This window comes from Cherax quadricarinatus, chromosome 20 (assembly GCF_038502225.1).
Source record: "Cherax quadricarinatus isolate ZL_2023a chromosome 20, ASM3850222v1, whole genome shotgun sequence".
In the NCBI taxonomy this organism is placed as follows: Eukaryota; Metazoa; Arthropoda; class Malacostraca; order Decapoda; family Parastacidae; genus Cherax; species Cherax quadricarinatus.
Window position 1 is genome coordinate 6,806,770 of NC_091311.1, and position 14,172 is coordinate 6,820,941.

A 14,172-nucleotide genomic window follows, 5' to 3' on the forward strand; every position below is an offset into this window, starting at 1 on the left:
TTCACCAGTGGTGGTTGAATGTTTGGATCCTTCACCAGTGGTGGTTGAATGTTTGGTTCCTTCACCAGTGGTGGTTGAATGTTTGGATCCTTCACCAGTGGTGGTTGAATGTTTGGATCCTTCACCAGTAGTGGTTGAATGTTTGGTTCCTTCACCAGTGGTGGTTGAATGTTTGGATCCTTCACCAGTGGTGGTTGAATGTTTGGATCCTTCACCAGTGGTGGTTGAATGTTTGGTTCCTTCACCAGTGGTGGATGAATGTTTGGTTCCTTCACCAGTGGTGGTTGAATGTTTGGATCCTTCACCAGTGGTGGTTGAATGTTTGGTTCCTTCACCAGTGGTGGTTGAATGTTTGGATCCTTCACCAGTGGTGGTTGAATGTGTGTATCCTTCACCAATGGTGGTTGAATGTTTCGATCCTTCACCAGTGGTGGTTGAATGTTTGGATCCTTCACCAGTGGTGGTTGAATGTTTGGATCCTTCACCAGTGGTGGTTGAATGTTTGGGTCCTTCACCAGTGGTGGTTGAATGTTTGGATCCTTCACCAGTGGTGGTTGAATGTTTGGTTCCTTCACCAGTGGTGGTTGAATGTTTGGATCCTTCACCAGTGGTGGCTGAATGTTTGGATCCTTCACCAGTGGTGGTTGAATGTTTGGATCCTTCACCAGTGGTGGTTGAATGTTTGGGTCCTTCCCCAGTGGTGGTTGGATGTTTGGATCCTTCACCAGTGGTGGTTGAATGTTTGGATCCTTCACCAGTGGTGGTTGAATGTTTGGATCCCTCACCAGTGGTGGTTGAATGTTTGGTTCCTTCACCAGTGGTGGTTGAATGTTTGGATCCTTCACCAGTGGTGGTTGAATGTTTGGTTATTTCACCAGTGGTGGTTGAATGTTTGGTTCCTTCACCAGTGGTGGTTGAATGTTTGGATCCTTCACCAGTGGTGGTTGAATGTTTGGTTCCTTCACCAGTGGAGGTTGAATGTTTGGAACCTTCACCAGTGGTGGTTGAATGTTTGGTTCCTTCACCAGTGGTGGTTGAATGTTTGGTTCCTTCACCAGTGGTGGTTGAATGTTTGGATCCTTCACCAGTGGTGGTTGAATGTTTGGTTCCTTCACCAGTGGTGGTTGAATGTTTGGATCCTTCACCAGAGGTGGTTGAATGTTTGGATCCTTCACCAGTGGTGGTTGAATGTTTGGATCCTTCACAAGTGGTGGTTGAATGCTTGGTTCCTTCACCAGTGGTGGTTGAATGTTTGGATCCTTCACCAGTGGTGGTTGAATGTTTGGATCCTTCACCAGTGGTGGTTGAATGTTTGGATCCTTCACCAGTGGTTGTTGAATGTTTGGTTCCTTCACCAGTGGTGGTTGAATGTTTGGATCCTTCACCAGTGGTGGTTGAATGTTTGGATCCTTCACCAGTGGTGGTTGAATGTTTGGATCCTTCACCAGTGGTGGTTGAATGTTTGGATCCTTCACCAGTGGTGGTTGAATGTTTGGATCGTTCACCAGTGGTGGTTGAATGTTTGGTTCCTTCACCAGTGGTGGTTGAATGTTTGGATCCTTCACCAGTGGTGGTTGAATGTTTGGATCCTTCACCAGTGGTGGTTGAATGTTTGGATCCTTCACCAGTGGTGGTTGAATGTTTGGTTCCTTCACCAGTGGTGGTTGAATGTTTGGATCCTTCACCAGTGGTGGTTGAATGTTTGGATCCTTCACCAGTGGTGGTTGAATGTTTGGATCCTTCACCAGTGGTGGTTGAATGTTTGGATCCTTCACCAGTTTTGGTTGAATGTTTGGATCCTTCACCAGTGGTGGTTGAATGTTTGGATCCTTCACCAGTGGTGGTTGAATGTTTGGATCCTTCACCATTGGTGGTTGAATGTTTGGATCCTTCACCAGTGGTGGTTGAATGTTTGGATCCTTCACCAGTGGTTGTTGAATGTTTGGATCCTTCACCATTGGTGGTTGAATGTTTGGATCCTTCACCAGTGGTGGTTGAATGTTTGGATCCTTCACCAGTGGTGGTTGAATGTTTGGATCCTTCACCAGTGGTGGTTGAATGTTTGGATCCTTCACCAGTGGTGGTTGAATGTTTGGATGCTTCACCAGTGGTGGTTGACTGTTTGGATACTTCACCAGTGGTGGTTGAATGTTTGGATCCTTCACCAGTGGTGGTTGAATGTTTGGATCCTTCACCAGTGGTGGTTGAATGTTTTGATTCCTCACCATTGGTGGTTGAATGTTTTGATCCTTCACCAGTGGTGGTTGAATGTTTGGATCCTTCACCAGTGGTGGTTGAATGTTTGGATCCTTCACCAGTGGTGGTTGAGTGTTTGGATCCTTCACCAGTGGTGGTTGAATGTTTGGATCCTTCACAATTGGTGGTTGAATGTTTGGATCCTTCACCAGTGGTGGTTGAATGTTTGGATCGTTCACCAGTGGTGGTTGAATGTTTGGATCCTTGACCAGTGGTGGTTGAATGTTTGGATCCTTCACCAGTGGTGGTTGAATGTTTGGATCCTTCACCAATGGTGGTTGAATGTTTGGATCCTTCACCAGTGGTGGTTGAATGTTTGGATCCTTCACCAGTGGTGGTTGAATGTTTGGATCCTTCACCAGTGGTGGTTGAATGTGTGTGTCCTTCACCAGTGGTGGTTGAATGTTTGGATCCTTCACCAATGGTGGTTGAATGTGTGTATCCTTCACCTGTGGTGGTTGAATGTTTGGATCCTTCACCAGTGGTGGTTGAATGTTTGGATCCTTCACCAGTGATGGTTGAATGTTTGGATCCTTCACCAGTGGTGGTTGAATGTTTGGATCCTTCACCAGTAGTGCTTGAATGTTTGGATCCTTCACCAGTGGTGGTTGAATGTTTGGTTCCTTCAACAGTGGTGGTTGAATGTTTGGATCCTTCACCAGTGGTGGCTGAATGTTTGGATCCTTCACCAGTGGTGGTTGAATGTTTGGATCCTTCACCAGTGGTGGTTGAATGTTTGGATCCTTCAACAGTGGTGGTTGAATGTTTGGATCCTTCCCCAGTGGTGGTTGGATGTTTGGATCCTTCACCAGTGGTGGTTGAATGTTTGGATCCTTCACCAGTGGTGGTTGAATGTTTGGATCCTTCACCAGTGGTGGCTGAATGTTTGGATCCTTCACCAGTGGTGGTTGAGTGTTTGGATCCTTCTCCAGTGGTGGTTGAATGTTTGGATCCTTCACCAGTGGTGGTTGAATGTTTGCATCCTTCCCCAGTGGTGGTTGGATGTTTGGATCCTTCACCAGTGGTGGTTGAATGTTTGGATCCTTCACCAGTGGTGGTTAAATGTTTGGATCCTTCACCAGTGGTGGTTGAATGTTTGGATCCTTCACCAGTGGTGGTTGAATGTTTGGATCGTTCACCAGTGGTGGTTGAATGTTTGGATCCTTCACCAGTGGTGGTTGAATGTTTGGATCCTTCACCAGTGGTGGTTGAATGTTTGGATCCTTCATCAGTGGTGGTTGGATGTTTGGATTCTTCACCAGTGGTAGTTGAATGTTTGGATCCTTCACCAGTGGTGGTTGGATGTTTGGATCCTTCACCAGTGGTAGTTGAATGTTTGGATCCTTCACCAGTGGTGGTTGAATGTTTGGTTCCTTCACCAGTGGTGGTTGAATGTTTGAATCCTTCACCAGTGGTGGTTGAATGTTTGGTTCCTTCACCAGTGGTGGCTGAATGTTTGGATCCTTCACCAGTGGTGGTTGAATGTTTGGATCCTTCACCAGTGGTGGTTGAATGTTTGGATCGTTCACCAGTGGTGGTTGAATGTTTGGATCCTTCACCAGTGGTGGTTGAATGTTTGGATCCTTCACCAGTGGTGGTTGAATGTTTGGATCCTTCACCAGTGGTGGTTGAATGTGTGGATCCGTCACCAGTGGTGGTTGAATGTGTGGATCCGTCACCAGTGGTGGTTGAATGTTTGGATCCGTCACCAGTGGTGGTTGAATGTGTGGATCCGTCACCAGTGGTGGTTGAATGTGTGGATCCGTCACCAGTGGTGGTTGAATGTGTGGATCCGTCACCAGTGGTGGTTGAATGTGTGGATCCGTCACCAGTGGTGGTTGAATGTGTGGATCCGTCACCAGTGGTGGTTGAATGTGTGGATCCGTCACCAGTGGTGGTTGAATGTGTGGATCCGTCACCAGTGGTGGTTGAATGTGTGGATCCGTCACGAGGGGTGGTTGAATGTGTGGATCCGTCACCAGTGGTGGTTGAATGTGTGGATCCGTCACCAGTGGTGGTTGAATGTTTGGATCCGTCACCAGTGGTGGTTGAATGTTTGGATCCGTCACCAGTGGAGCCGGATGTTCAGATTTAAGGTTAAATATCAGTGGCAAAATGATTGACCTGTCACCAGCATAATTTTCACGTAAATGAGTGTGATAATAAAGTGACTCCTTAGACGATGATGCTTCTGATAGTGAAGATCTGAGTCACCTACCTTTAACCCTCAGACATTTAGCAGTAAATTTAGTGACTAAATGCTCTCACGTTTGTTCGAGCATTTAGTCACAGTTTATATCAAAACTAACTTCAGAAGTTATATTTTACAGCTGGAAGGTAGTGATCAGGTGATGGTGGCCACAGGTCTAGGAATCAATGACCATAGCAAAGAAATGGACTCGGAAGAGAGGTGATGGGTAGGATTGTACTCGGTAGTGGTACACTGGAAGGAAGCTTAGGTCTGCTGCCAGCCCTTACATATATTACCACAAGTTAGCAAACAGATAAGATAATTGTCACGATAAATACTGTACATCTAACCGTTTATCTGTTCTGTTATCAGGTTAACCAGCAGCTCTCTCTCTCTCTCTCTCTCTTGTTCTCTTTCTTAATCTGAAGGTGAGCCAGCAGCTCTCTCTCCTGTTCTCTCTCTTAATCTGAAGGTGAGCCAGCAGCTCTCTCTCCTGTTCTCTCTCTTAATCTGAGGGTGAGCCAGCAGCTCTCTCTCTCTCCTGTTCTCTCTCTTAATTTGAAGGTGACCCAGCAGCTCTCTCTCTCTCCTGTTCTCTCTCTTAATCTGCAAGTGAGCTAGCAGCTCTCTCTTCTGTTCTGTCTCTTAATCTGTAGGTGAGCCAGCAACTCTCTCTCCTGTTCTGTCTCTTAATCTGCAAGTGAGCCAGCAGCTCCCTCTCTCTCTCTCCTCTTCTCTCTATTAATCTGCATTGAACAGTACCAGTGGCTTGACTTATGTAGATGAATGGTTCAGAGAACCGACAAGTTGATAAATTAGACACATGTACAACACTTGGGTATGTTTACTGAGAAAACGTTTCGCCACACAGTGGCTTCATCAGTCCATACAAAGGAGAATGGTGAAGCCCAGAAGGAGTTTGGGGTAATTAGTCTATCAGTCTTGAAAAGACTGATAGACTGATTACCTTGACTCCAGGCTGAGGGATTGATTACCTCTAACCCCTTCAGATCCTCACCACTCTTCCTTGTGATGGACTGATAAAGTCCATCACACACACACACACGCACATATATATATATATATATATATATTATATATATAATAAATATATATTATATATATATATTATATATATATATATTATATATATAATAAATATATATATGTATATATACATATATATATATTTATATATTTATAGGGAGGTACCACCTCTAGAACTGTTATAGGGACCCTCATCCTCAGAGAAAAGAATAAACTTGCTTCAGAGAAAACTCAAGGTTCTCCCTGAAGCTGTTTGAGAATTTTCTCCTACCACCCCCTATATTTTATGTATATTTTATTTAAAGACAAAATACATTGACAAAACATTCACAAAAATACGATAGAAAGTAAAACAACATAGGTGACTCAGAGCTACATCTCGAATACTTCGTCCAGCTCCCCGGCGGTGGGCCGCGTGCCCTGAATGCTGCAGGCATTTCCTCTCTGGATTGCAACACTGAGTCTCTGAAAGAGGAAGCTGGTCGCCCTATGGTCATTGGTTTCTATGATGAGCTTTTCACCCAGCTCTATTAGGAACTTTAGAGCACACTTGCCCCATGCTCCAAGGGTCTCCGACCCTATTGGGATGAAGTTATAGCAAGAGGGAAGGTCTTAATATTTGCGGATCTTCTGTGTCTCCCTGTGGCTGGCAGCTCCACCCCCTTCCACTACGGAGTATGGCAAGTAGGTGTCTGCCAATGTGGCGGCACATGTGTAGTCCCAGGCAATCTGCTTTCCATCCTTCCAAGGTAGCATAGTGGCTCCAGCAGGACGCTTTTGACTTCCGTCAGACCTCTGCACTTGGGGTTCCTGTTGAGCTGGGCAACGGGCTGTGGCGAGGCTTCTCTTTATGATGTCATTGACCTCCTCATGCCTGGCATACTTCCCTTCTGCTGTGTGACACACGAGACCATGAAGTCTGAATTGATCAGCTGTCGCCCTGCCGCAAATACACCTATGTTCGGTGAGGATGGGGGCGGCTAGGCGAAGAGCAACACCAATCCGAATGGCCTGTGGGTCTAGTCGAGTGCCCAAGGAGGAATTGGGAACAGCTAACAGGAAATCTCCTGAGTGTGGTGCCTTCACTGCCAGGAGACGAGCTTTGTCTTATATATATATATATATATATATATATATATATATATATATATATATATATATATATATATATATATATATATATATATATATATATATATATATATATATATATATATATATATGTATATATATATACTTTCTATTGTATTTTTGTGAATGTTTTGTCAATGTTTTTCGTCTTTAAATAATATATAAACCTTGTGAAAAGCACCAGTGTCGTCTAGTATCTTCACTGTGTGTGTATATATATATATATAAGGAATTCGCAAGAGCAGGCGAAATATACACAAACACTGATCTCTGGCTGAAGGAGACTCGAACCTACGAACCTAGGAACAAGGTACGCAGTGCTTTACCAATCTACCCACACTGGATAATACCTTGGAGTCCAGCTTGCGCTAGACTTTGATCAAAGGAAGCCAGCTTTCAGGGAGAAGGCTTACAGCTTTTCATCTCATCCCCTGCATACATCAGCCTTACTAGAGATATTAACAATGCAAGGAATTCGCAAGAGCAGGCGAAATATACACAAACCCTGATCTCTGGCTGAAGGAGACTCGATCAGTGTTTGTGCATATTTCGCCTGCTCTTGCGAATTCCTTGCATTGTTAATATCTCTAGTAAGGCTGATGCATGCAGGGGATGAGATGAAAAGCTGTAAGCCTTCTCCCTGAAAGCTGGCTGCCTTGGATCAAAGTCTAGCGCAAGCTGGACTTCAAGGTATTGTCCAGTGTGGGTAGATTGGTAAAGCACTGCGTACCTTGTTCCTAGGTTCGTAGGTTCGAGTCTCCTTCAGCCAGAGATCAGTGTTTATATATATATATATATATATATATATATATATATATATATATATATATATATATATATATATATATATATATATATATATTGAAGATACTAGACGACACTGGTGCTTTTCTCAAGGTTTGTACTAGTGAAGATACCGGAAGACATTAGTGCTCTTTCTCAAAGTTCGTACTAGTGAAGATAATAGATGACAATGGTACTCTTTCTCAGGTTTGTACTAGTGAAGATACTAGAAAACAATGGCACTTTTTCTTAGGTTTGTACTAGCAAAGAAACTGAAATAACTCAACACTTCATTAACAAAGTTGATAAAGGCACTTGGCACTCCCTGAGCTGGCATTCACCGGGTCCCCGCCCACCTACATACCTGCCAAGACAAGCAGAGCAGCAGCAGCCAGGAGCTTCATCTCAGCCTTTGCCAAGTGTGTCGTTCTTCAGTGTTGATGGTGCCCTCGCTTCTCAGGCGTTGAGGATGAAGTAGCAAGAACTAGCTGGAGGCTGAACGCTGTTATTCATGCACCGGCCTCGCTAGTACTCACAAGAAATTTGTCAACTGGCTTACCCAGATACTCTTATCAGCTTTATCTCCGAGTGTTATCTGCGTCCTGTTCAGTCATAATTACTCATACGTTCCCCTCCATCACTGGGATATGTAAGGTTGTATTCACCATTTTACACATCCTTGAGATGCATGTTGCTTGGAAGGTGCGTTCATTACCCCTACTTTGTAATACAGACAGATACAAATAAATAAACAGGAACAAAAAGGCACTGTACCGTAACCGGAACAATACATAAATAACCCGCACACAGGAGAGAGAGAGACAGAAGCTTACGACGACGTTACGGTCCCACTTGGACCATTTACGAAATTGTCGTTGCAAACGTTCGTGTCTCCTAAGTGCTTTTAATTTGCGTAAACAAAGAAATGGTTATAACCAATTTAAAAACAGGAAATAGGTGAAAAAATAAACTAAATGATAAAATAAACTTAATGATCAGAACACGTAATTACTTAATTACAGTTCCTTATACAACAAATTTATCGTGTTAATTTATCGTGTTAATTTATCGTGTTAATTTATCGTGTTAATTGCCCAAGTCACATAATTCACTCGACTCATTTCAGAGTGATAAGTAATAGATGATGGACATGACTCTTACTGATACTGCCGGATGTTGTGTGTTCCAACACTCTTACTGATACTGCCGGATGTTGTGTGTTCCAACACTCTTACTGATACTGCCGGATGTTGTGTGTACCAACACTCTTACTGATACTGCCGGATGTTGTGTGTTCCAACACTCTTACTGATACTGCCGGATGTTGTGTGTTCCAACACTCTTACTGATACTGCCGGATGTTGTGTGTTCCAACACTCTTACTGATACTGCCGGATGTTGTGTGTACCAACACTCTTACTGATACTGCCGGATGTTGTGTGTTCCAACACTCTTACTGATACTGCCGGATGTTGTGTGTACCAACACTCTTACTGATACTGCCGGATGTTGTGTGTTCCAACACTCTTACTGATACTGCCGGATGTTGTGTGTTCCAACACTCTTACTGATACTGCCGGATGTTGTGTGTTCCAACACTCTTACTGATACTGCCGGATGTTGTGTGTACCAACACTCTTACTGATACTGCCGGATGTTGTGTGTTCCAACACTCTTACTGATACTGCTGGATGTTGTGTGTTCCAACACTCTTACTGATACTGCCGGATGTTGTGTGTTCCAACACTCTTACTGATACTGCCGGATGTTGTGTGTTCCAACACTCTTACTGATACTGCCGGATGTTGTGTGTTCCAACACTCTTACTGATACTGCCGGATGTTGTGTGTTCCAACACTCTTACTGATACTGCCGGATGTTGTGTGTTCCAACACTCTTACTGATACTGCCGGATGTTGTGTGTTCCAACACTCTTACTGATACTGCCGGATGTTGTGTGTTCCAACACTCTTACTGATACTGCCGGATGTTGTGTGTTCCAACACTCTTACTGATACTGCCGGATGTTGTGTGTTCCAACACTCTTACTGATACTGCCGGATGTTGTGTGTTCAAACACTCTTACTGATACTGCCGGATGTTGTGTGTTCCAACACTCTTACTAATACTGCCGGATGTTGTGTGTTCCAACACTCTTACTAATACTGCCGGATGTTGTGTGTTCCAACACTCTCACTGATACTGCCGGATGTTGTGTGTTCCAACACTCTTACTGATACTGCCGGATGTTGTGTGTTCCAACACTCTTACTGATACTGCCGGATGTTGTGTGTTCCAACACTCTTACTGATACTGCTGGATGTTGTGTGTTCCAACACTCTTACTGATACTGCCGGATGTTGTGTGTTCCAACACTCTTACTGATACTGCCGGATGTTGTGTGTTCCAACACTCTTACTGATACTGCCGGATGTTGTGTGTTCAAACACTCTTACTGATACTGCCGGATGTTGTGTGTTCCAACACTCTTACTAATACTGCCGGATGTTGTGTGTTCCAACACTCTCACTGATACTGCCGGATGTTGTGTGTTCCAACACTCTTACTGATACTGCCGGATGTTGTGTGTTCCAACACTCTTACTGATACTGCCGGATGTTGTGTGTTCCAACACTCTTACTGATACTGCCGGATGTTGTGTGTTCCAACACTCTTACTGATACTGCCGGATGTTGTGTGTTCCAACACTCTTACTGATACTGCCGGATGTTGTGTGTTCCAACACTCTTACTAATACTGCCGGATGTTGTGTGTTCCAACACTCTTACTAATACTGCCGGATGTTGTGTGTTCCAACACTCTCACTTATACTGCCGGGTGTTGTATGTTCCAACACTCTTACTGATACTGCCGGATGTTGTGTGTTCCAACACTCTTACTAATATTGCCGGATGTTGTGTGTTCCAACACTCTTACTGATACTGCCGGATGTTGTTCCAACACTCTTACTGATACTGCCGGATGTTGTGTGTTCCAACACTCTTACTGATACTGCCGGATGTTGTACCAACACTCTTACTGATACTGCCGGATGTTGTGTGTTCCAACACTCTTACTAATACTGCCGGATGTTGTGTGTTCCAACACTCTTACTGATACTGCCGGATGTTGTGTGTTCCAACACTCTTACTAATACTGCCAGATGTTGTGTGTTCCAACACTCTTACTGATACTGCCGGATGTTGTACCAACACTCTTACTGATACTGTCGGATGTTGTGTGTTCCAACACTCTTACTAATACTGCCGGATGTTGTGTGTTCCAACACTCTTACTAATACTGCCAGATGTTGTGTGTTCCAACACTCTTACTGATACTGCCGGATGTTGTGTGTTCCAACACTCTTACTGATACTGCCGGATGTTGTGTGTTCCAACACTCTTACTAATACTGCCGGATGTTGTGTGTTCCAACACTCTTACTGATACTGCCGGATGTTGTGTGTTCCAACACTCTTACTGATACTGCCGGATGTTGTGTGTTCCACTTGCTCTGTACAGGCATGCTCATTACCACATGCTCAATACTAGCATTATCATTACTATTTTCTCAGTACTAGCATGATCATTACCACATGCTCAGTACTGGCATGCTCATTACCGCATGCTCAGTACTGGCATGCTCATTTCCACATGCTCTTTACTAGCATGCTCATTACCACATGCTCAGTAATAGCATTGTCGCAGCCACATGCTCAGTAATGGCATACTCATTGTCACATACTCTGTACTGGCATGCTCAATGCCAGATGCTCAGTTCTGGCATGTTCATTACCACATGCTCAGAACTGGCATAAGTCAGCTTACTGGAACATTGGTCAGCTTACTTTAAGAAAAAACAAGAGATAATGTAAACTAGAAAGAGAGAGATGCTCCCTCTACAAGCAAATGTAAAGAGTCACAGAGCTGCTGAAAGGGGTCAGTATATCAGAAATATGGAAGGTGACACTGGTCAGAGAAATAGAAAATATCAAACTTACACTTAAGGAATCATACAGAAGCCAAGAAACACAGGAAGAATTTAAAACCACAAATGAAATTAAAAAAATATATATTTATATTTCTTTTCTTAAGCCAAATTTAGGGCAAAAATCACATCCATTATTGGGCCACTGCTGCTTAAACGAGATGGGACTTACATAGATGACAGCACTGAAATAACTGAGATACTAAAGTCCCAGTATGACTCAGTATTAAATCAGATGTTAAACAGAATAAAAGTCGACAATCTAAATGAATTTTTTATTACCGAGACTCAAAATTTGGTTAATTCAAGAATTCTAATATAATCCTAACACCACAGGGCTTTGCAAAAAAACAATAAATAACATGGCCATGCACTCTGCCCCAGGCCCAGACTCATAGAACTCTGTTCATGAAGAACTGCAAGAAACCCCTTTTACATGTCTTAGATATTCTATGACCAGGAAGCACAGACACATGGGTCATCCCACAGTCACTAAGCGCAACAGACATAGTCCCACTCCACAAAGGTGGCAGTAAAGGAAATGCAAAGAATTACAGACCGATAGCACTAACGTCCCACGTCAGAAAAATCTTCTAAAGGATTATAAAAAGCAAGATCGCCAACCATTTTTATACAGAACAATTTCACAACTCAGGGCAACATGGGTATAGAACAGGTCGCTCTGCTTCAGACAATTACTGGGCCAGTATGACATGGCTTCGGATGCACTGCAGGACGAACAAAATGCAGATGTAGTACACACAAACTTTGCGAAAGCCATCGACAAGTGTGATCAAGGTGTAACAGAACACTAAAGGAATTAAAGGAAAAGTTGGTAGATGGATCTTTAACTTCCTAACAAACAGAACACTAAGAGTAAAGTCTGAGGCAGCTACGGTGAAAAGTTCTCTTTCACAAGGCATAGTACTCGCTCACATCTTTTATCTCATCCTTATGTTTGACATAGACATGATGATACTCTAGTTTGCCTGACATTGTCATTCATGCAAATCTCCAAGCGGACATTAACCAAATCTTTCAATGGGCAGCAGAAAAACAATATGAACTTCGATGAAGACAAATTTCATTTACTCTAATATCGAAAACTGGAAGAAATGAAAACTGGATTTGAGTATAAAACAAATTTCAACCAGACAATAGAGCGAGAAACTAATGTGAAGGACCTGGGAGTGATAATGTCAGAGAATTTCACTTTCAAAGATCACAACAATGTCTCTGCCACATCTGCCAGGAAAAATGTTAGGGTGGATAATGAGAACATTCAAAAGAGGGATGCCAAGCTGGACTATTGCTGCACACTAAGGGCCCCTTTCAAGGCAGGCAAAATTGCAGACCTGGAGAATATACAGACAACTTTTACGGCACTCATTAATACAATAAAGCACCTAAATTACTGGAAACGATTGAAGTCCCTTAACCTGTACTCCCTGGAAAGCAGGCGAGAAAGATGCGTGATAATATACACTTGGAAAATCTGCATACTGAAATCACTCCCTATGAAAGCAAAAGACTCGGTAGGCGGTGCGACATCCCCCCAGTGAAAAGCAGGGGCGCCACGAATACGCTGAGAGACAACACAATAAGAGTCAGGGGGCCCAAGACTATTTCACTGCCTCCCAGCATACATAAGGAGAATTACCAATAGACCCCTGGCTGTCTTCAAGAGCGAGCTGAACAAGCACCTGAAGTCAGTACCTGACCAGCCGGGAAGTGGTTTCAACGTTGGTTTACCTGCGCTCAGCAGTAACAGCCTGGTTGATCAGGCCCTGATCCACTACGAGGCTTAGTCACGGACCGGGCCGCGGGGGCGTTGACCCTCGAGAATCCCTCCAGGTATCAGGTACACTTGCTGCCCCAATTCACACGGCTTATACGTGTGTTTGCGGTGATGCGCAAGCCGATGAATATGGTCTACATGGTCTTAACTGCTCCAAAACCAGTGGCTGGCACGCAACACACAATGAAGTATATCATCATAAAGAGGAACCTTGGTACAGCTGGTTACCCAGCCGAGAGAGAGGCCTGATTCCGAGCATCCAACAATACTCACAATCCTGCAAACACCCCGACGGGATCACCATCTATCCTTGGAAAATTTTTAAGCCAGGATGTAGGTGTCAGCCAGTGTCGACACTGGCTGACACCTACATCCATCACAGTGTTGGGCAACAGGAAGGAGCTGCTGATCACAGGAAGGAGTACAAGATTAGCGAGTACAGAGACATAAGATATCAGTATTAATTTGTCCCAGTGGGATCAGAGACCTTGGGATCTTGGGAGATAAATGCCAACTGTTTCCTCAAAGAGCTGGGTTATAGGCTCATGACACCACCAGAGACCCGAGGGCGGCCAGTCTCATGTTCTAGCGCCTCAGCGTGGCCATTCAGAGGGAAAAATGCTTGCTTCATACTTGGCTAGCGTCCAGCTTCAGGGGAGCTGGAGTAGATTCATAATCTTTGATATATTGTACTACTGTATTTATGCCTATATATATTCTAGCAAAAACGCTCACTTGTTCGAATTATTAACCTCGGAGAGTTAGCCACCCAGGATAACTCAAGAAATTCTGCTTCATCGAGGGACTGTCTGATATTTCCACTGGGGACCTCAATCTTGTCTCCCATGATGCCACCCTGTCATATAAGGGATGGCTTGAACGGTCTATGGTAATGGGAATAAGGCGGAATAATGGAGTAAAGGGAGAGGAGTACACAGGAGAGGGAAGGAGGTAGGTAGGTAATGTGACAGGTCAGTGG

At 43.9% G+C, this 14,172-nt stretch overlaps 1 protein-coding gene across 1 annotated transcript in view; it reads right to left on the minus strand.

Moving 5' to 3' along the window:
• The window catches only part of LOC128693379 (uncharacterized), an 82,114-nt gene extending 74,155 nt beyond the window's left edge, over positions 1–7,959 (minus strand). The window contains exon 1 of the mRNA XM_070086870.1: positions 7,773–7,959. Within this exon, the coding sequence (XP_069942971.1) occupies positions 7,773–7,812 (40 nt within the window). The 5' untranslated portion in view covers positions 7,813–7,959. The remainder of the gene's footprint in view (positions 1–7,772) is intronic.
• Between the last annotated feature and the right edge of the window lie 6,213 nt (positions 7,960–14,172).